Source organism: Pomacea canaliculata, linkage group LG7 (assembly GCF_003073045.1).
Source record: "Pomacea canaliculata isolate SZHN2017 linkage group LG7, ASM307304v1, whole genome shotgun sequence".
Lineage (NCBI taxonomy): Eukaryota > Metazoa > Mollusca > Gastropoda > Architaenioglossa > Ampullariidae > Pomacea > Pomacea canaliculata.
Window position 1 is genome coordinate 29,112,641 of NC_037596.1, and position 22,600 is coordinate 29,135,240.

Genomic DNA, 22,600 nt, shown 5'->3' on the forward strand with positions numbered 1-22,600 from the left:
AAAGGTCTTCACACTCAGAGCAGGAAGAATGAACCAAGTATCTGGAATTAGTAAACCTTTTACTGGCTACATTGTTTGCGCGTGTGTGTGAACGAGAGAGAGAGACGAGGAGACGAGTTGCAGCTTGAAGGAACATGTGACTTTGTGAACGCGGACTTAACGAAACTCATTGGCTGGATGGAGGAGTCCTTGTTAACAGCCAATCAGCGAAAGAAGTTTGCAATAATTATTAGAAGGATTTATTTCCTTGTGCGCCAATCCTTTGTGGAGCTGCCTGAGTTCAACTCAAGCTATACGAGCGAGTTAATTGTTCCTTTGAGCATACTAGCCATGATGGCTTATAGACCCATCAGTGTGTACATAATATCTCTTCTCCTGACATGGTGTGCGGGTAAGTCTCTACTTCTTTCTCTATCTCTATAATTAATTAATGCTGTGTATCTAGTTTTCATGCCTCAGCTTTGTACGTACAATAACTAAACAATTACTCTGTCTCCTAAGTGAAAAGAAATATCTTATGCCATTTACCATTTCGACCAACAACGAATTTAAATTTAATGCTTAACCATTTATCTAGTTGGTCCAATTGAGTACATAATTTTGTAATGTAAACATTTTTTAGAAGATAATGGATGTTGCAAAGCATGAAAAATCCTTAATGTAAATATTACATTTCTTTTCTTTTTTTTTTTTTTTTTTTTTTTTTTTTTTTTTTACAAAATGTCAATGCACATGCTTTACTTATTTATAGTGCTCTAGTTTAAAATGCTGTCAAGCCAGACACTATTTCTAAAAAAAAAACCCGTTAATTGCAAATTTAAGATTGCTAAATGGTAAATACAAAGTATTTCTACACGTAAAAATAAGACAATTTTATTTAATTTTAGTCATCGTTTGTCCTTCCTATGTTTTTCCAATCGCATCTAGCTTCGGACTTCTAAGGTAAATAAACAGTATACAAATTTTTTTTAAAATTAATGTAATTGCTAGTTATTTTTAAATGTTCAGCCGGGAAGTTCAGAGTACGGCTGGTTGGAGAAACAGAGTGGTCTGGTGGCCTGTTAGTTTCTAGGAATGACGCATGGCGCGCAGTGTGTAAAGACGGCTTTGGAAATGAAGAAGCACAAATAGTCTGCAGGATGCTTGGCTTTAGCGAGTAATATACATTTTTTTCTCTTTTTCTTTCGTTCTTACTTTTTTTTTTTTTTATACCCGAATTGGGGTCTATGAGAACACATACTTACCTTAGCTATTTTGAGAGCTGCTGTGAAAGAGTTAAATTTTCTATTTATTGTCTGAGTATTGGAAATGGTTGTCTGATTCCGTTAGTAAAGAAAGACGATGAGGACAATGATGATGACGATGATTTCGTGTCTCTCGTAGATCGAGGCCGTAGTTGTGGAATCAGAGATGCTTTCGGAAAGTTCAGGTGCCAGCTTGCTGGACTGCAATGGTACTGAAAGTAGTCTGGAAGAGTGTTTCTATCAAGAGAAGCTCTCTTGCGGTGAAACACCACAAGTCGGAATTATCTGCAACATTCTTAAGAAAGGTTAAACAGTTTTAACGATGATGAAAATTGACCGAAAGTGTGTTTTACTTTTCTTTCTCGTTTTCATTGTTTCTCTTTCAATGCAATATAGTACAATGTTATAAATACCCATTTGCAATCTTTATTTCTTCTTTAATCAACTGTATGCCTTAGGTGCTACCTCAGGCCATGATTACCTGTAGTCGAAAATTAAAACTGTTATGATGTCATTTCCTATAATCGAACATTATTTTTTGTAACTTAACCTTTCAGCTAGAGAGTTGAAAGCACGTCTTGTAAAAGGGATTTTGGGTTTGGACTTCTGGAAGTTTTGTATGACGGGGAGTGGAGTACAGTTTGCAGTCGTGGCTTTGATCAGAAAGAAGCGCAGGTTGTTTGCAAGATGCTTAAGCTACCCAGGTTTGTTTTGAGTAAATCATATTTAATTTTATCAATTTTTCATTCACGATTTGTAAGCAATCAAGTGTATGAAAAAATACAGAATTTCCGCCTATATCGACAATCTAATGAGTTAAAATGTTTTTTTTTTAATTATGCAGTTTGGAAATCTTTGTACATGTTTTATTTTACAAATATTTTAGTATACACAGTTTCAGTTGTGTTGTATTAATTTCCTACGCAATCAGCAGGAGTATTCTTCTGGTAAGGCCAATTATGAGGAAAAAAGTTTTATTTCTTTGTGCTGATAATGACATAATTACGAATCTTTCCACATAAAGACTTCTTGACCAGGTGCTCTTTTATGTAATTAAACGGAACCTATTTTACTAAATGCGAACAAATTTATTTTGGTTAAGCTTGTCAAGGCTTTCGTATCTTTTCGATTTAATCTCTAGTAGATATTATGGTGAGACTAAAAAGAATTCTTTTTTCATCCTCATATTTCAGCAATTACGTCCTCGCTTTTTCTTTGCCCCACTTCTTAAGGGGAAGAAATGAATCTAAGATTTTATTTAGCGACCTGGACTGCGATGGTACAGAGACCAGCTTAGCTCAGTGTAAACACAGTGGCTTCTACAACCACACCTGCACTCACGACGATGATGTCAGCGTAAACTGCTTATTCGGTAAGATCTGTATTTCGAGTTTTGTGGTTAGTATGCTGGTTACTTTTTTTAAATTAATATTATGTCTTTTAAGTATCCATTGCCTGTAGTTACAGGCAGAGAAGCAATTGAAGGATACATCTACTGCAGTTTACATTTTTTACTAAAACTCATACTCGGTGTTGAGGTCAAATTTGACCTCTCCTATCATTCTGCCGCCTGGACTGGATCGTAAAGGTATGTCGACGTAGGGATAGCAACTTAGAACACATCGCTCTGTGGGTAAATGGATAAAATACATAAGGGAGGCAAGTACTGAAACCTTTCGGAGTTGTTACACTATGGATTACTTCCCTTCAACTGATAAAAAGTCAATCAATCAGGTGTTTCGTTATGTTTGAAAGTAGGCGAAGTTACTGTGATGAAGCGACATGTTAGAGTCTGTTAGCGTTTACTCAATTCAACATAAATTTGTGCTAAAAAAATTATAAGAAAAGAGCAGGTGCTATTTAAATTCCAATGTATATTGAAATAAAACTTGCGTTTGTTAGGTATTTTGTGTTGGAATTTTAATCGTCCAAGTCAGGGATGCACAATACGTATCCAGCGTATAGTGCAGGAAATCGGCATGCCTAAAAAAAACGGAAAAAAAAAAAAAAAGGAAGAAGTATGTAGGGGGTCTCTCATTTTCGATTCAGTTTGATGTCGCTACGATGAGGCCGGAGATTCAGAAGATTGTTTTCGGGAAAAAGCTTAAGCTTGTTTCTAATAAAAAATGGTATCTGCTCTATTTTTTTTCCTTTTTGTATTTTTGCGGTGAAGTGGCCCACGACACGGCTGTCCGAAATGGATATGGCCCGCAGGCCGAAAAAGGTTGGGCATCACTGGTCTAAGTGATTATTTTTTAATGCTTGAAAGTTTTACCTACTTTCCGATTAGTGAATTATCTGTGGCTTGCAGTTACAATATTTCATTTGACTTTACTATCAGAAAACAAATCCTATAGGTCTTAAAATATACTCTGCGTAAATGTTTATAAAAAGCTTTTTAAAACTGAGTAGCATAGAAAGTTCTCTTTATTTTAAATATCGGTCGAGAATTCATTCGCGGGCATTAACCTCTGCGTCTACAGAGTGCATCACAGTCACTAATTATAATCCTTCCTCTACAAAAAGCATAGTTGAGCAGATTTTCAACTGACGAATCATTATAGTAAAGCATCCCCATCAAGCATCAGTACCTACAACAACTTTGTTGACTTTAAATAGGAATTTACCAGAGTGTGGCACGAGAGCCTATGGTATGCGATGGGAGATGGCAATTATATATAAATATTTTAAATTAAAAAATTGAAAATCTTGAACCACTTTATGGCAATTCTTTGTAGACAAAGATGCGACATTTCGTCTGGGTACACGTTCCACCAGACAGGACATGGGGCGTTTGGAGATCACTGTGGGCCGGTAAAGAAACACGGGAAGGAGATAATTGTGTGGAGCGGTCTCTGTGGCGATGTGTACTCTCCCATTATTACTGCCAGATTAATCTGCCAGATGCTTGGCTATCCCTCGTGAGATTTTACTTGATTATTTCTTGATATGTTGATTCGTTTTGTGATACTTTAGAAACTTTTACATGTGTTTATTGTTTACTACTTTAAATATTAGAGTGCTTTGGAGGAAATAAAGGACATATATGATTGAATACATCAGCTAAATATATTAGCAGTTATTATTGATAGATTTGAAGGTATAAAGACAGCTTTTGATCCTTTTTTTAAAAAAAAATACGTGGTACATTCGATACTTCTCTAATAAAGACCTGGCAGTTGAGGAGTACACTTATGTTAAGAGACTTTTTTTCAGAAGTGGCGCCTTACTTCCCGGTTCGTCGTTTGGCCCAACACGTGGATTTTGGCTGACTAACATAAACTGTACCGGCGTAAACTCTAGTTTTTTATCTTGTGTACAACTTTTAACCGGCATCAGTTCATCATGTCCCAAAAACGAACTTGGTTTACCTGCAGTCAATGTAAGAACTGGCTTACAAACCATGCTACAAAGCTACTAGCAATATTTTATAAAGTAATTAATTAAATTTCATTAATTTATATTCAATGAAGAAGTTAAATCATTTAAATTACAGATTTAATTTTTTTTCATAATTGTAATCGTCTTTTTTCATTTACGATATAACAAATAAAGGTGAGCATTGGATAGTAAAGCAAATACAAAGGAAAAACGTTTGAAGAGACTACTCTTTATATGTGCCTGTAGTAGATTAGGAAGAAAATATCTACAGACAATGCAAGAAATGCTCTTAGCTCGATTATACTCGTCAAACGGTACTAATGAAAAAATATCATTGATAGAATTAGGCATTTGAGATTTTCCATAAAACTATGGTAGTACTTTTTTTCTGGCTGCAGCCAACTTCGCTTTATTAGACTATATGAGAGCTAGCTTTCTGGCATAAAATTATGTCCCGTTTCTTCTCGGAATTATTAAGCTATAGTTTTGACTTTGTCTTGTGAAGTGTTATTACTTATTGCAATAAGTTTTTTAATTATGCAAATAATCTAAGCTAGTAGAAACCATATCTGTTGATTGCCCATCTCACGGATTGTCATTTCCCTTTTTACAGTGCACAACATTTTTATAATTGTTATAACATTCAAGGTCGTTATGGAGAAACATTATGTTTCTTGTATTTTCATTCTTATAGCATAACGATTTATACTTGTTTCAAAAATATTTAAAAAAATAAAGATAACCCAAAGGAACATATTTTACGTCTCCCTCCCTTTGGTTTTGGTTTAGCTAATGGTTGTTTGATCTTTGCTTACTTAAATAACATCATAAAAATCAGTTTAATAAAGAAACAGTAGTTTTATTAATGCAAAACTTAATTGAGTGCATGAGTAAATGAAATTCAACATGCTAAGTAATCTTTTCGCTTTTATGTTTATATTTGTGTACTCTTTCTAATTTTCAGCATTCAAGTATCTTTATTTGGTTCCATCAGCTAGTGAATATCCATTCATGGAAGGAGAAGACACAAGACTGAAGTGTGAAAATGCACAGTTAGATAAGCCTGTGACTAACTACTCATGGCCAGACACTGTTGGTGGAACTCCGTTTGGCCAGTTTCTGATCTTTGACAATGTGAGCAAAGACCTTCACTTGAAGCGAGTGAGATGCGCAGGCAGCCATGGAGAGAGCAGCGCCCGTCTCGTTTACAGTGATAGTATTTTCCTGAAAATCTACTGTAAGTTTATAATCAACACAAACTAGCAACAATGTCACAGATAATGCTCTTGCTAGATTAGTTCATGTATTTGCATAGAGAGTAAAACTAAAAATATTTTGATGCACGTCTTCTTTGCGACATTTCGGATATTAGCTCTGCTTGGAATAAGACGCTCCTGATAAACAATTGCTTAGTATCGACTAACAAAAGACAAAATAACAGTTCAAACAACAAATATAATAAACCTAAGCCTTTGGAGAGTAAGTATAGATAATTTTCCCATGGTGGCTTCATGAAAACTCCTTTTTCGATCCCACCAAAGTCCTTTTACAAAAATTATAACAATATACCTATATACTGAATATAATCATAAAATGTAGACCCCACCTCCAAATTATGCACATTTATAAAGATATGCTTCGAGCAAGTGTGTACCTCATATGTAATAACACAGAGAAAAATCTCAAACTATTAACAACAATAAACAATTACAAGGCTTGATCCCCCCACAAACACACATCTTCTCGTTAAGACCAGATGGTTAAGAAGGATGTACACTAATCCACAATGCTTGTACTGCTTCCATCAGTCACCCACTTGTCCAACAACAGCACCAGTCCAACGGTCTCCCACCTTCTTGCGTCTCAATTCTGGGGTTTGCTGCAAAGTCTCTCTAAAGTTAGAACCTTAGCCAGCAAACCAAACCAAGGTTTGATCGTGAAAGACAGGGATAGAAGAAAGGATGAACAAAGAAAGTCATGATGGGGAGGATAGCAACTCACTAGAAAGGCCGATATCAGAAGATACCGTACTGCCGTCTGTTATGTGTTGCCTTTCTTTTCTGAATGTTCCCCTGTGCTCGGATAAGACACAGAATCAAACAGTTTCATACATACGATAGATAGATAAATGGACATTAAGCAGACACAGCGCCTATACATAGTATGCCTTTAACCTTAGTATTGTTTATTTATGTTTGTTGCAGACAAACCAGTGATCAAGATTATCTCAAGCGCGCCTACCTGTAGTCCTCAGACAAGTTTGTCCAATGTGTGTTTTATCACTCGGGGCCACAATGTTACACTTTCGTGCCAAGCAAAAAGCAACCCACCTCCTGCTTCTGTTAAATGGTTTGGAAAAATAACCAGCACCACAATGAATATAACGATTACACTAGCAGAGCAGAAGACTGATGGTGGAGCATACATATGTAGCGCAGAAACGGAGAAATCTTCTGATGATCAACGCCTACCGCTCTTCTCATCTTACCAGTTTACCGTCATTGTTCAATGTAATAATGAAATTCATAAGTTACTTATATATTAAGTTTTAATACATTTTCTGAAATTATCAATCTTTAGCAACCATCTTGGAAACTTCTCTGCTCTATTTGGAGTTACATCAAAGAGCAAGTGCATGTCAGATGATATGCACTGTAAGGTCACACATTTATCCCAACACTTAAAGAAATTTTAATAAGAAAAGACACGTGTGCTAAAGTAGATGAATGAAGTCGATCTTAGCTGCCGTCCGATTATTGCCTTTCATTTTGTCGCGATCGTCACAGTTCCAAGAAATTTCTTCGAAAGACGACTTTTCTTTGTCTCATTTGAAGGATGTGTTTCACGCCAGAGAAAGGTAAGTGATACGAAGTGCGAGCATCCTTGATAAAGCTCGTCCATAGCGATATCTTTGGGCTATTTAGAGTGCTGGAAAGCACACCATTAACTATAAAATTAAACAATTTGCTGTTAAACTACGATAACGAAATAGGATTCCTGATTATAATCACAAAATATAGAAGACAAAATATTACAGGGGATAAAACATATTATTATCACAATAATAATAATAGTGATTTTATAGCATTTTTCTCATTATGAAGGCATGCCCAAAGCGTTTATAAAAACAAAATACAATAATGCTAGCTATCAGGGATTGTAGTATGTAAAACTACATCATAAATTAAGTAAAAGAAATGTAGGTATACATTTTACATGTTGCTACTAAAGTATTTCAATTCATTCCAAAAGTAAGAAATACTCAGGCGAGTAAATAGAGTGGAACTATTCAAAAGGAGCGTACGGCATCTTTATTTTTATGTTAATTTATTACTCCAAATGATAATAACATACTGAGAACGTTTACTTATTGTTTAACAACTTGTGATCCTTAGGGGGGGGGTTTTTTGTTTGCCCTTTTACTTTTTGTTTCAAAAACAACAAACATCATGATTTTGTATCTTACCAAAATGATATAGTTAGAATGTTTCTGTGTCTGTTTCTGTGTAGGCGTGGAGTATTTTTTATTCATTTTTGTTCAGGTTCTTCTGACATTATCGGGCAACCGGTCACTGCATATCATTGTAGAAGCTGAGCTTTGAGAATATCAGGAAAGTGTAATTGATTTCTTTTACCAAAAAAAGTTTGAGACTGCTACTACATTTTCCAGTTATTGTTCTTCTTGTTGTTGTTGTTTTTTGTTGTTATTGTTGTTGTTGTTGTTGTTGTTATTGTTGTTGTTGTTGTTGTTGTTATTTATGTACTTTAAATGTCTACTGCATCCTGTACTTTCTTGAGATTAAACAGATTTTTAGAGGAAGAAATCCCCCATAACCAGGGTATGTTTTTAATTTTTTCTCCTTGAAAATGTGCCAGAAGGGTCACATGCTTTCAAAGTAAACATTAAGTCTAAGATATGTCGTTGATTTCACTATCACCATCATCATTACCTTAAGAATATTTTTAATGTATGTTTTAAAGTTTATACTTTACAAAACAAACGAAATTGTTAAGATGCATTTCAATTTTATTTCGTTTCTTTCATGTATCAGCTTCATTAACCCACCACCTGTATGGCCATTATTTCTTCTGACATGTCTTGCAATATCTGGCAACATAAACAAAAATGTACGTGTGATCAAACTTTTTCTTACCATTATCTATGACATATTGCAAATGCATCAGATGGATTCTTCTCAACGAATTAAATCACATATATGTTAATTAAATTATTGCATGTATTACATGGTTATTACGATGCCATGTGTGCGTGCATTTCTTTCAGCAGCAATCTTTAACTTTAGTCTCATTACTTAAACTACAGTGTATTTGAAATGTGGCTTTGATGTACTTTAAATATTTTATGTAACTTATATCTATCGCATGAACTATTTTGAGTCCAGGATGTTGAACATGTAGTTGACAGTTGACCGAGCAACCAGGTTATCAACCCTGCCGTCCATCTTGTCAAGGTATGTGAACGCACCTTTGGCTATAGCTTGGGTTAGTTGTGGCACTCATTTTCATGATTATAAAATGTCTGAGGAGTATTAATATGCGGGAATGCACATCGTTGAAACGTGAATAAAACCTTTTAAGTGTGGATTTACAGACTGAGTGTCACTCACTTTAAGAAATATTAAAAAAGTATATTTACCACTGAATTTAGAGACAGTTGAACAGGAGCTGAAACATTGAATCGTGGCTTCTGGCTGGGAGATGGCTCTTCTTATGCTTTCATACTTGATAATTTCTTCTTTTTTTTCTAAATCAAACGAATAAAAATTTCGTTAATGCTTTAAGCGTATAATTTATTGGCACTTGGCCAAGGTATGAACCACCTAAATTAACATCTTCGATGTAATTACTTGCTATGAAAACACAATTATAAATAAGTAAATAAGTATGTGATAGCAACGTGTGAACTTGTCCCCTCTATTGTGTAAAGATGTATTTGTACTTGTGTTTGAGTGGGATTGCGTTTTACTTTACTAAATAAATAGTGGTGTTTCCGAGCACTCAGTACTTATTTTGATTGTTATGATGCAACGTGACTCTATCATAGTATATATATATAAACTATTAGCTAGAAATTAATAGCATATATATATATATACTTTATTTCTTAGCCTGAGCCAAAAACTAAAGGGAGGTAAGCATGTGAAATGCACTATTATGAGAGATATACGAAAAGAATAATAGAAAGAAGAAAAAACACACTAACGGAGAGCAGGCGAGACAGATAAATAGATAAGGAGTAAGCTTTTAAAGTGAAGTATTTTCTGACATTGACAGGTGATGTTACACGAACTACGCAGATGCAAGGTGATTTGAGACTTACAACGTAAATCACATGCTATAAATAGAACATTCATAATATTTAATTAACATTGCACGTGCATGTTAATACTTTTTTAAGGCGCAAAATGCCTCGTGCATGCGCAAGTGTGAGTGTGTGTGTGTGTGCGTGTGGTTTATGCAAGGGCAACTGTCAATGTCATTTAAAAACTAAGTTTTCTGTTCCAAGCTTAATTCTTATCTCCTTGTAGATGGTAATTTTTTCTAGCGTTTTATCATTTCATATATTTAAACCTCATTTTATTAAGTTTATTTTATTTTTAGTAGTTCTTTCAATTTATGTGGTTCAAATAGCGGTAAGTTGTCAATCAAAGATTAACTTAAAGCAGCAGCAGTTTGTTTTCCCTGAGCCTAATTTGTTTTTCTAAAGAACTTAAGCATAAAAGTACATATATAATATATCTCTCTCTAAAGAGAGGAAAAAAGTTAAAGTGCTTCATCCTGCTATCTACCAGCCAAACACCACGAGTCGAGTTTTTCTTCGCCTGCTCACCTGTCTCTACATCAAATGGTAAATATGTTTTAACATTAACATTGAAAGTCAATCACATTCAGCGCGGTAAGTCCCACGTGTAAAACTTTACTTCATATTTGAACGATGTATACTTCGGCACTAAACAAATATTTGGATGAAATATGCCAAAAGATCAAAGAAATATCTGCCATAGGTTACTTACAGGAACATGACCTTAAGTCGTCTTACCCATGATATGACAAGTTACAGCGATTCCATGCCAATCCTAGCGGGAAATAACTACGAATGAAATTTGGACCGGTATTTAAAAAAAAGCTAATTAACCTACAATAAAAACAACACTCTGTGATTTAAAGAGCAATTTAAACACATTAACGTGGTGTGAATTTTTAACATTTATAGCTTTTTTTTTATTGTAGTAAAGTCAACTGAAAGACTGTAACTGTATAGGAGATAGAACTCACAAATCGGGAAGTAGGTAAAAAGCTAACATTAAGAAAATATATTCTTACAATAAATTTATATACACACAGACAGTACAAAACAAGCATATATTTGATTAGAATATACATTAGAATTGAAATATTACTTACTGTTTACTCTCATCTTTAAGTTGTTTGTGTAAAATCCATGCTGAATTGAGTAACCGGTAACCGACTTCAACGTGGTGCTTAATCAACTAAACTTTCGCCTATTTTAAAAGGTAGGAAAATAGCTGATTGATTTTATAAAGGGGAAGTAATCCATAGCGGAACAATTCCTTAAAGCTCCAGTGTTTTCTCCCTTATGTAGTCATTCATTTACGCACAGACTTACCTCGTCCTAAACTGTGGTGACACCGATGCATTGCATAGCTGGGCCGTTGGAAAACTTTCAAACCTGTATCTCGTTGCTACTGACAGTTATTAGAAAGGAATCCACCCCCTTCAAATTCTCACTTTCTCTGAATTCGTATTTTTGCATGTTTGCATGCTTTTACACATTGTAAAGATTATAATTAAAATCTAAGAGTTTTTTTTTTAAATTACACATTCTAGATTTAGTGAAATGAAATGAAAACACATTTGTTTTATACATCATTAATGATTTAACAGTTTTTAGTTCCTAACATCATTTTGCTTATTCTTCTATTAGAAATATTTCTTAAAATATTCGATTTTTAATGTCTTAAAACAAAATAATTAAATACTTAAAAATTGTCATTACCTTTGCACTGTTCCTATTAAAATAATGGTTGCTCACATCACTTAAACCTGCTAAACACTGTATTCATCTTTTACCATGGTCGATTATTTTGCAGATTAGTCTGAGTACTTCATTATGATGATCTTCATACTTTTGAGTCTTCTAGCTGGTGTGCTTGGGCAAATCTCCCCAAATTTGAGGTAACATTAAACCGACTCACAATTGTAATTGAAAAATGCATGGAATGGTATATTCGTGAATAATTGTAATTTCGAAGTGAAAACTTTATTACATAGAATTTTTTTATATGGAGCCAGTAAAACATTTAATAATAATGTGACAAGTAATTCAATAAAAAAAAGTCGTATCAACATAAACATTTTCGATCACAAAGTTTACGAAAGAAAAATTTTGTTTCAAAGAATTCACACTTTTATACTAATCATAATCTGGAACCAGACAAGTGCCAGCAGTATTGATAACATAACTTATTTGACAATTACGGTATCATTCATAAAGAAAAAGGATTAACTGTATCCCTGTTGGTTTCAGCTTCAGTCCCGAGGACATCGAACGAGGATTTCGCGCACTTGACTCTAACATCGATGGCAGTTTGGAACCAAATGAAGTTTTTGTGTTATACGACAGCATCGACATTGATGGTAAAGTGGTAATTTTTCAGCATTAACACAATGATAGATAAGAATATTCTTTGAGAGGGAAATGTGTCTACTGACACTGGTTCAATGATACGGATTGTAGATGGTAAAACGACAGAAATGAAAATTACTTAACAGCTGTGTTTTCTTTTTAACTCCTTTTAGTAAAATAAAGGCAATATCTAATGTATTAGGTAAAGCGAATAGCTAATATTTACTACAAAAAAAGTTGTGTATACTTTTAAATGTTTTTGGCAGGAGATGGATTTGTGAGCATGGAGGAGTTTACCCGTTTTCTACCGTCTGGATATCCCCCAAAAGAAGTCCAAGGAATGTTCAAGTACTGTGACAAGCTGGACGGCACGAACGATGACAGGATTGGTAGGACAAATATCAACAGCTTATTTGAGATCTTGGACACTGATGGTGAGTGTGACCAGGTTCTTTTAGACCATAAGAAATGAAAATTCAATCAGTGTCTTTTAAAATGTGTAGTTTTTGAGGTGCTTTAAATGTATAAATTTATCCGAACTTTAAATACCATGCTGCTAAAAAACGATCTCTTAATTTTGTTCTTTAATTTTCAGACAGCGGGGAAGTCTCACTTGCAGAATTTCTAAAGAACATGCCACTGGTAATACGATTATAAGCTATTTTGACAAATTAACTGACATAGTTTTTATTAAATGCATGTGCTTCGTGTATATTAATTATATTTACGCAAAGAAGGATTCGAAAAGTTTGAGCTGTTTTTGCGATTCATCTTTTCATCTTAATGTTTTATCATACATTGATTGCACATAGCTTACAAAAGTGTTAATCTGTATTTAATTTGATGATTGAATAAAGTCTCTACACTACACATAATTTACATAAAAAACCTAAAGTAAATCAAGGTTCTGTAAGTATTGAAATTGAAACGCCTGGCTACCTTTAAAGGTAATATAAGTTCTATAAATATCATTTTTATAATTATGTAATACAGGCAATAATTTCATTTCACTGATTGGGAAATATCTATCTGATCACCTTCCCTTGAAGTGTAGGTAATATTAAAGAAAGATTTATCACACGTAAATATATTTTGTTTATGTCAACAGATTGTGAGCGGCATGTTAGAAGAGGTACAGCCATAAGGGTGGTGTGTTCATGAAGCTGATACCTGAAAGAAAAGAAAAAATAAAATATTTGAAATGCATCTTGACACATTTTGTTATTGTTTGATGTAATGGTAAGTACACTAAGTATTTATAAACGCTATTTAAAAAAATACCTATTGTGGTAGTGGTATCGGTGATGATGACAACGATGATGACGACAACGACCAAATCAATAACATATTTCATGTCAATGCTACAGTTTCAGAACCTATGACCCTTTATCACTTTTGAAAAATAGCAAACATGGAAAGCTACTTTATATATATATATTTTTTTTTGGGTGGGGGGTTGATAATGAGAGCCTCTTTGTCTGAAAATCTCTTTAGTCCTGTATCACCAACTCATAACCTATGCCTACTGTAAAAGTAGGAAACAAAGTGAGACATAAAGATAAACTATAGAGAGAGCTATGTAATGTCACTTTGAACAACATGATTACTGTAAGAATATCTTTTAGGGAACTTTAAAGAATTGAAATAATAGCAAACAAAATTGTCAGCTTGGTAATGGTTTGTGTTACTTTTTGTTTAGAGGCGAAGGCTTTGGGCATACAAACCTTAGTCATATAGGCCAAGTTTAAGCCAAATAATTACAAGAACAAATTTAACCTACCAAAAACCTTCAAACAGGCACATGCAAACACATCTGAACACACACACACACGCATACAGTCACAAACAAACATCCACACGCACCCACACACAACCAAACGAACTTCAGCAGACACAATTGTTCCAGGCCCAACTGTTGAAAAGATTTTTGTCCTTCATCGTTGATCTTTCGTTTAAGTGCCAAATCTTTAAATGTGAGTTTGAAAATCGTTTCTAAACAAAATTATATAGTAAAATTAAATTGGATGTTTCACTAGCTCCTAAGTTTTATGATACTTTTTTTCAATTTGTTCTTTTAATCCGCTTTGACAGTCGTTGAACCAAAGTAAGATTACTGCAATAGTTATGTGTTTGCGGTGGTCTGTCCGTAGCTTAACTCTGTATAGTCCCGCAAATGACAGTTGTTGACAGTGTTGGTTGTCAACTGCCATTTTATCTTGGTGCAGACCAACAAATACGGAATCTCTCAGTATGGTAGTAGTGGAGCGGAGACCCAGTTATAAACTTTGGCTAGCTTCGTGTGGTCTAGTTATTCACCTGTCGTTTCTATTTATGACGAAGAAGTACACAGTCTACATGACAACTTATCTCAAAGATAAGAGTTTAGTTCTGTTTCTCGGACATTCTCAGGTCACGCTTTGTGGGGTCGGTGGAAGTCCACCTATGCTCCTGTTGTCGGTAGGTAAAGCAATGACATCGCCATGAGTGAGGTGTGCTCTTGCTTGTTAATGAAAAAGAAGACCGCTGTGCTCTTATTGAACTTTACAGATGAGCAGCAACCATAACGAATACTTGTGACTTTTTTCTCCTTGGGGCTCTAAACCTGACAGTGTCGACTTTGAATAGGTCTGTCTAAGGAGGTAATTAAAAGAAGAGTTCAGTCTAACATAAATACTAGCAGACGAACACAACAGAGCTGTAATTGGAATGTGAGAATTTTAATCAGACACTAGAGTGGAGTAAATTTATCGCCGACAAAACTGACTTCTGATATGTTAGGTCGTTTGTGCAACTATGACTAAACTTTATTTAAAATCCGGGTTTTTTAAATATCCGGTTAAAACTTGATCTACAGAAGAAATAGAAAAGAGAAAAGATACAAACAACATAGAGAAGTCAACATGTGTGAAAACGTTCAGTGCAATGTTTTCAAGTCTCATCTTTATCACCACACATCATAAATAACACAAGTCTCATGTGACTGCTCAAAGATTTGACATTTATTTGTCATTTTTTTCCAGGTGTCGGGCAAAACAACCTGTTAGTAATCAGTCTAGGCTTGTTCTTTGCTGTCACCGTCCTACTTACCAACGAACAGCTGAAAAAAGAAACACAATAGACTATAAACAATTGTTTAATCTTACTTACTGCACAGCATAAACATGTTAACAACATTATCAAAATAACATGTAGGATGCATTAACGTTATCTTTCATTCTTTCTCATTTGTTTCATTGTCATTGATTTTTTGGTTTGTCTGTATGTCTGCCTGTATTTATATTAGCTGACTACATTACCGGAAAATAATTCTCTTCAATTTCTTCACGTGTGATTTCTCCGTTCTCTGAAAATATGAACATAGTCTATATTAATAAAAAGAGAAATACAAAAAATTAAAATTACATTTAAGTTTTTTTTTTCCAAAACACAAAAAGCTTGAACATCTGTAAAAATAATTGAATTAAAATTCAAAAGTTCTTTTGTAGAATAAAAAGAATGTTTTCATTTTTTAAAAATTTTTTCAAACATTTACGTAGCTCTTGTCATAAGCACTTTTACTTACGGTTACTGTCCAGGCCATTGAAAAGAGCGACAGCACAATCTGAATCGAGAACATTATTATTTGGCTCTCTGTCCCGACTGTCCAAAAATTTAAAAGCTTCCTCGACTGAAAGAGGGGGCGCCCCGGGATGTGCTCCAGCGGCGAATTCTTCGGGGGTCAGCAGTCCGTCTTCTGAAAAGGTTATTTGAAAGTATATATAACTGTTTTCTTACTCACATCATTGGGTAAATCTTACTACCATCAACTTACCAAAAATCACAACAAAGGCTGTTTACTTTTAATTTGACTTACAAAAACAAAAATTATGGGCCATTTCTTATTACTGCAATCTAGATTCATAAATTTAACAGCTCATTAACATCCAAGAAGTCTTGATTAGTCTGTTTCATAAATTTTAATTAACAGAAACATTTACTGAGCAGACCACCTTTATAGCATTTGACTAAAACCAACATGAGTATCCAAAAGAAAACCACCTACAACAAATCTTTGTCCAACCCATACAGATATAATCATCTTTCAAATTACAAATCGACGCTTCTAAATTTCAGATATGCCACAGAAGCTTTAATAGCTGTGTTCATTAAAACCCCGTCATGTATGACAATGCAATCAGGCTGATGAAAATGAGAAAATTACAAATAAATATTTAAATGATGATGATGATGACTCTTACTGTTCAAGTCATCGTTGTTATAACCGGCAAACATTTCACTGAGTCGAACGACCCCATCTTTGTTTCCGTCGACTACATTGAACAGTGGCTTAGATGGACAGGCGCCATGGCTACAAATATGAAAACATTTTGCATCCTTTAATCTGATTAATACATGGAAGCTTGAATGTGTGGTCGTGTCACAACAATGTAAGAAAAAATCGTACACGTAGAGTTTATTATACCGGATACAAGTAAACCATATCCACAGCTGACGACATAATGTTTTTGCAACAGAAAAGTTGAATAGGTGTAGGTTCTTCCCTTCTTTGTTACCTCACACAAATAGACTCTTACCTAAGTGTTACAGCCAGGAGACCAAGAAAGACAATAACCAACATGATGTATTCTGCAGGTAAGTCTGCAAACCGATCTGTCGTGAGAGAATAATTAGAAATAAAGTTTTATTCTAAAAGAACTCTCTTGTTCTAACAAAAATATGTTTGTTTAATTAAAATCTGAAAATCCGGATTTGTTTATCTTTGAAACATGTCATACAGCTTTAATATTCTATAAAAGACTAATAATCTTTTATCTAAGTTCATAAAGATGTAAGCAGCAGTTTTATTTCTGCTCTGCATAAAACTTAGATATTGATATGCTTCGTCGATTATTGTAACATAGATGATTAAATGTCGTTTTAAGCTTAAAAAACTAAAGCGCTTGAAAAGATAATTTCTGATACATCGTAATATCAGGCTTGTAAGTAAAAAGCAACCGACTCAAAAAAAATATAATATTGAAGCTCTTTCATGTGTTTCTTACATTGATCAAGATTACGAATTTCTCTATATCATTTGGTTTCTGGATCACACCTTTTAATTCGTTTGGTTGAATTCTGCTATCAAATTTTGTTCCACAATATTATTCTTTCTTCAACATCACGGATTAATTTTACATTTTATTGGCTTTTGCTCGCCAGTACTTGTCTTCTTGGTTCTTACAGTGTTATGAGCTTTTTAGGACACATAGCGATAAATTTGGTAGACTCTGCTTACTCTTTTTCTAAAATTCCACATAAATCTTTATACTGTACTTACCGTTTGAACTAGAGGTAGGTCAGGGACACTGAGAGTGCTTGAGTTGTGGTGTGAGGTGAGTAGATGGCAGGACCGAATATATACCTCTCTGTCGTGAAAGAAATTTCAATAAATCAGGGCTAAAACAAACATTTACTAAATTTTATTTCTGTTTGTGACACGCACCAGTGGGGTTTTTTTGACATCTGTTATTAATCTATCCATTTTTTACATAAAATGTTCCGGTAATTAGTTCTAAGCATGACTGCTCGTGTTAATAAAAAAGGTCAACGGAGCCTTCTCTTTGCCATTTATTTTGTCTATTAGTCTACAAAATTCAAAATGATGTTGTCTTATAACAAATACTATAAGTATATATATATATATCATTACATTACCTGAAAATACCTAATAAACAAAATCATGTGTTCTTGTACGTAGACACTGTCTTTTGATTCTAAAGAAGCTGTACTTTAAGAACATACGGAAGAATAAGCTTTTATAAATTGATGTTGACAGTCGTGTTCAGCTAAAGTGCTGTTGACATTGCTATTGCTGTCATCGATTGCTTCACGGGTGTCATCATTATTAACACATTTTGTTTTGAATCAACGCCCAGCACTATCTTTCAATGAAAATAAATGTTTACCAATTGCGATAGTGTCAAAATGAATAGAGTTGGTGGTGAGATGAATTTTGAGTGTTTGTAGCATCTGCTATTGCCCTTTCGCCCAGGCAGCAACTTTCCTTGGTTTTGTCGAGTAGAAAGATATTCTGTTCTGATTCTCACTATCTAAATATAGACACTAACCTGTGTGTAACATGTGAAATTACTATATCATTTGTAATCTTTAGCTTGTCGGTGCCTGTTGTATGTAAACACACAAATATCAAGTTCTTAGTGAAATTGGCGCAAAAAAGCACTCAAGTCGAGTTCGTTGATGATTAAAGTGCAAAACGTCCTTATATTAAGGTTTTCTCCAATCTGAACCGTAAATGTAAATAAGAAAAGTATTTATGAAAAGTATTCAATACACTGCAAGCATACCTTTTAGCTTTGAAACATTTCTGATTTTGATCTTCCACATCAACTGGTTTTGTAGACGCTGGCTTTCTACTAGCAGGCAGCAGAAGGTGTATTCAAATTCTCATTATTCTGATATTTTTAATTATAAGCACCCTGCCCCCACAAGAATTAGTGTCTATCATCTCTTGTCGTTCGTCATGCACACTAGAAGCTGCAAAGTACGGAGGAGAGTTGCTATTTCATTACCTTGTCTAATGATACTTCATTAACATGTTGGACGTTGTTGTAGGAACATTTTTTGCCAGATATCTTTTCCCAGTAACGCAAGGTGCATAACAAATAGGCATTCCTCCAGCAATCAGCGAGCATATACAATAAAGTTAATGTCTAACAGATACTTAGAACTTGAATTTTTCAGTTATAGAAATGTATTTTTTTCTATTTTCTTTTCTTTGTTTTCATCTCTTAAAGGTCTGTGCGAGTGTGTCAAAGCGATTATTTAAAGCATTGTTTAAAAATTTTTTTAAATTGTAAACAAACCTGATTTGCCATCTCGACGATAATCTTTGACCCCACTGCAATTATACTTTCCCACTTCAAACGTTTATAAGTCACTCAATGCTAGGACTAGAAGACCAACTTTTGTATCAAAAGAAAGATCAGAACCTGTACTTTTTAAAAATATGTAATTGGCAAATCTAAGTAATTTTACTGTTGCTGCCTCATTTAAAGTTAAATAAGACTCGGCGCAACCCCTTTTTATTCATTATAACGCTAATGTGATAGAAACATTTGAAATTCAGGTATTTTGATTAACTAAATTTCATTTACTTGTAATTACCTACAAATAAGACTCCTTCAGTCTGACCAGTCAAAATGCGTCTAATGACATATGATACATTGTGTCTACAAAATTCATAATAGTTCTCAATCGTTGGATCACGTTTCCCTAGAAGTAGGTCGTCAGAGATTTTTCTTTCTTGGTTCTTGTCTGGTCCACACGCATGCGCAAACAGGAACAAAGAAACCGTGATGACACCTGCCGCAAACTTCATCAGTTGGAAACTCAACACGAGCAAACACGAGTAGAACTAATTACAGGAAAATTTTATGCAAAAAATGGAATAATTAATAACAGATATCAGAATAAGCCACGGGTACCTCTCATTAACAGAAATGAAATTTAGTAAATGTTTGTTTTAGCCCTAATGTATTTAAATTTCTTTCACGACGGAGAGGTATATATTTGGTCCTGCCATCTACTTACCTCACACCACGACTCAAGCACTCTCAGTGTCTCTCACCTACATCTAGTTCAAACGGTAAGTACAGAATAAAGATTTAAGTGGAATTTTAGAAAAAAGGTTAGAAGAGTCTACCGAATTTATCGCTGTGTGTCCTAAAAAGCTAATAACACTCTAAGAACAAAGAAGACAAATACTGGCGAAGAAAAGCCAATGATATAAAAAGTTAATTCGTGATGCTGAAGAATGAATAATATTGTGTAACAAAATGTAAAAACAGGATGCTTCTAAACGAAGTAAAAGGTGTGATCCCAGAAACCAAATGATATAGAGAAGTTCATAATCTTGATAAATAAAAGAAACTTATAGAATACTAAAAAGCTGTATGAAATGTTTCAAAAATAAACATGTGTGAATTTTCAGATTTCAATTGATACATTTGGGGGGTAGAAAAAGAGAGTTCTTATAGAATAAAACTTTATTTCTAATTATTCTCTCACGACAGATCGGTTTGCAGACTTACCTGCAGAAAACATCATGTTGGTTATTGCCTTTCTTGGTGTCCTGGCTGTCACGCTCAGGTAAGAGTCTTTTTGTGTGAGGAAACAATGAAGGGAAGAATTTACATCTATTTAACTATTCCGTTGAATAAACGTTTTTGGTGAAATGCCGTCGGCTATGAGTTGGTTTTACTTGATGCTGGTATAATAAACTCTACGTATACGATTTTGTTCTTACATTCCTCTGACACGACAGCACACTGAAGGTTCCATGTATTAATAAGATTAAAGGATGCAAAATGTTTCTATGTTTATAGCCATGGCGCCGACCCATCTAAGCCACTGTTCAATGTAGTCGACGGGAACAAAGATGGGATCGTTCGACTCAGTGAAATGTTTGCCGGTTATACCCACGATGACTCGAACAGTAAGTGTCATAATAATCCTCCTCCTTCTCCTCCTCCACTTCCTTATCATCATTATCATCCACATCATTATTTCAATATTTATTTTCATCAGCCTCATTGCATTGTCATACAATACGGGTTTTTAAATGGACGCAGCTAATGAAGCTTCTGTCACATGACAATGAAATTTAGAATCGTCGATTTGTATTTCGAAAAAGCATATATCCCTATGGGTGGAAAAAAGATTTGTTATAATTGGTTTTCTTAGGATACTCATGTTTGTTTGAGTTATTATTCTATAAAGGTGGTCTGCACATTTTATTGTGTTCCTAAAAAATTATGAAAAAAACTAATCAAGATTTCTGGAATGTTAATGAGCTGTTTATTGATAAATCTAGATTTCAGTAAAAAGAAATGACCCATAATTTTTTGTTTTTTGTAAGGCAAATTGAAAGTAAACAGACTTTGTTGTGATTTGTGTAAGTTCAGGGTAATATCCTTTACCCAATGATGTAAATAAGAAAACAGTTATATATACTTTCAAATAACCTTTACAGAAGACGGACTGCTGACCCCCGAAGAATTTGCCGCTGGAGCACACCCCGGGGCGCCCCCTCTTTCAGTCGAGGAAGCTTTTAAATTTTTGGACAGTCGGGACAGAGAGCCAAATAATAATGTTCTCGATTCAGATTGTGCTGTCGCTCTTTTCAATGCTCTGGACAGTAACAGTAAGTTAAAGAGCTTTGTGTGAAAAAATTAAAATAAAATGAAAACATTCATTTTATTCTACAAAAGAACTTTTCAAATGTTTTTCTAAAAATTTAATTTAACTATTTTGACAGATGTTTAAGCTTTTTGTCTTTTAGAAAGAAAGAACAATTAAATGTCATTTAAAGTTATGTGCATTTCTCTTTTTATTAATGTAGAAAATGTTCATATTTTCAGAGAACGGAGAAATCACACGTGAAGAAATTGAAGAGAATTATTTACCGGTAATGTAGTCAGCTAATATAAATACAGGTAGACATACAGACAAACCAAAAAATCAATAACAATGAAATACATGAGAAAGAATGAAAGAGAACGTTTATGCATCTTAAATGTTATTTTTGAGAATGTTGCTTACATGTTTATGCTGTATAGTAAATAAGATGCAAGTAATTGGTTATACTCTATTTTGTGTTTTTCAGCTATTCCTTGGTAACCAGGACGGTGACAGCAAAGAACAAGCCTAGGCTGATTACTAACAGGTTGTTTTGCCCGACACCTGGAAGAAATAACAAATAAATATTAAATCTTTGAGCAGTCACTTGAGACTTGTGTTATTTATGATGTGTGGTGATAAAGATGCGACTTGAAAACATTGCACTAAACGTGTTTGCACATGATGACATCTCTACATCATGTTGTTTGTCTCTTTTCTCTCTTTTATTTCTGCTGTAGATCAAGTTTTAACCTGATATTTTATAAACCCGGATTTAAACTTTTCATTCAGTTACCTAGATATGTGTGTGTGTATGTGTGTGTGTGTGATTCCCTACCACGAACAGAATTTCGAAAACTTTAGAGGTTTTCTGTGTATTAAAACCGAATACTTTAGCGTCTAATTTGATATTTATTTTGTCCTTCTATTTCAAGAATATTTTAAATTGTTTGGAAGTATGAAAGGAACATTTTTAAGTAGAAATTAGGTTAAAAGTCTTTTCTTTTTTTAAACTTTATTATGACGATGAACCAGATCAGGCTGCAAAAGTGCCTAATATCAAATATTTCTAAGCTTTTAGTACTAAAAAGAGCAATAAATTTTAGAAGATAATGCATTAGAATTACTA

At 34.1% G+C, this 22,600-nt stretch overlaps 4 protein-coding genes and 1 long non-coding RNA gene across 6 annotated transcripts; 4 read left to right on the plus strand and 1 right to left on the minus strand.

Annotated features, from left to right (window-relative positions):
- Positions 1-164: 164 nt before the first annotated feature.
- On the plus strand, positions 165-4,614 carry LOC112569408. 2 transcript variants are annotated; one of them, XR_003100411.1, is made up of 7 exons: positions 165-391; positions 1,009-1,156; positions 1,384-1,549; positions 1,802-1,948; positions 2,438-2,616; positions 3,983-4,165; positions 4,461-4,614. It is a non-coding gene; the product is annotated as an uncharacterized LOC112569408 (long non-coding RNA). The 2 variants fall into 2 exon arrangements; XR_003100410.1 differs by having other exon boundaries at positions 1,009-1,549.
- A 986-nt stretch (positions 4,615-5,600) lies between these two features.
- LOC112569330 lies at positions 5,601-7,395 on the plus strand. Its single transcript, XM_025247106.1, has 2 exons — positions 5,601-5,862; positions 6,830-7,395. Exons 1-2 carry the CDS (start codon positions 5,637-5,639, stop codon positions 7,168-7,170), a joined length of 567 nt encoding a protein of 188 aa, XP_025102891.1. The 5' UTR covers positions 5,601-5,636; the 3' UTR covers positions 7,171-7,395.
- Positions 7,396-10,356: 2,961 nt separating this feature from the next.
- LOC112569348 (probable calcium-binding protein CML10) lies at positions 10,357-13,500 on the plus strand. Its single transcript, XM_025247136.1, has 6 exons — positions 10,357-10,494; positions 11,759-11,843; positions 12,196-12,305; positions 12,561-12,728; positions 12,890-12,936; positions 13,403-13,500. Exons 2-6 carry the CDS (start codon positions 11,779-11,781, stop codon positions 13,436-13,438), a joined length of 426 nt encoding a protein of 141 aa, XP_025102921.1. The 5' UTR covers positions 10,357-10,494; positions 11,759-11,778; the 3' UTR covers positions 13,439-13,500.
- Positions 13,501-15,271: 1,771 nt separating this feature from the next.
- On the minus strand, positions 15,272-17,663 carry LOC112569378. Its single transcript, XM_025247175.1, has 6 exons — positions 17,612-17,663; positions 16,869-16,944; positions 16,533-16,642; positions 15,857-16,027; positions 15,591-15,637; positions 15,272-15,391 (listed from the first exon to the last, which is right to left on the minus strand). The coding sequence occupies exons 2-6, from the start codon at positions 16,910-16,912 to the stop codon at positions 15,374-15,376; spliced, it is 390 nt and encodes a 129-aa protein (XP_025102960.1). The 5' UTR covers positions 16,913-16,944; positions 17,612-17,663; the 3' UTR covers positions 15,272-15,373.
- A 2,230-nt stretch (positions 17,664-19,893) lies between these two features.
- LOC112569359 lies at positions 19,894-22,077 on the plus strand. Its single transcript, XM_025247153.1, has 6 exons — positions 19,894-19,939; positions 20,367-20,442; positions 20,679-20,788; positions 21,326-21,496; positions 21,714-21,760; positions 21,959-22,077. Exons 2-6 carry the CDS (start codon positions 20,399-20,401, stop codon positions 22,001-22,003), a joined length of 417 nt encoding a protein of 138 aa, XP_025102938.1. The 5' UTR covers positions 19,894-19,939; positions 20,367-20,398; the 3' UTR covers positions 22,004-22,077.
- Positions 22,078-22,600: the final 523 nt, after the last annotated feature.

Bases quoted from the DNA above. Each gene is read 5' to 3' on its own strand.
- LOC112569359 (XM_025247153.1), top strand. From the start codon at position 20,399: ATGTTGGTTATTGCCTTTCTTGGTGTCCTGGCTGTCACGCTCAG. The intron at 20,789-21,325 runs GTAAGTGTCATA...TAACCTTTACAG, and splicing joins TACCCACGATGACTCGAACA to AAGACGGACTGCTGACCCCC. The intron at 21,497-21,713 runs GTAAGTTAAAGA...TCATATTTTCAG, and splicing joins CAATGCTCTGGACAGTAACA to AGAACGGAGAAATCACACGT.
- LOC112569348 (XM_025247136.1), top strand. From the start codon at position 11,779: ATGATGATCTTCATACTTTTGAGTCTTCTAGCTGGTGTGCTTGGGCAA. The intron at 11,844-12,195 runs GTAACATTAAAC...TGTTGGTTTCAG, and splicing joins CAAATCTCCCCAAATTTGAG to CTTCAGTCCCGAGGACATCG. The intron at 12,937-13,402 runs GTAATACGATTA...TTATGTCAACAG, and splicing joins TTCTAAAGAACATGCCACTG to ATTGTGAGCGGCATGTTAGA.
- LOC112569330 (XM_025247106.1), top strand. From the start codon at position 5,637: ATGGAAGGAGAAGACACAAGACTGAAGTGTGAAAATGCACAGTTAGAT. The intron at 5,863-6,829 runs GTAAGTTTATAA...TGTTTGTTGCAG, and splicing joins TATTTTCCTGAAAATCTACT to ACAAACCAGTGATCAAGATT.
- LOC112569378 (XM_025247175.1), bottom strand. From the start codon at position 16,912: ATGTTGGTTATTGTCTTTCTTGGTCTCCTGGCTGTAACACTTAG. The intron at 16,643-16,868 runs GTAAGAGTCTAT...TCATATTTGTAG, and splicing joins CTCCTGGCTGTAACACTTAG to CCATGGCGCCTGTCCATCTA. The intron at 16,028-16,532 runs GTAAGAGTCATC...TAACCTTTTCAG, and splicing joins TAACAACGATGACTTGAACA to AAGACGGACTGCTGACCCCC.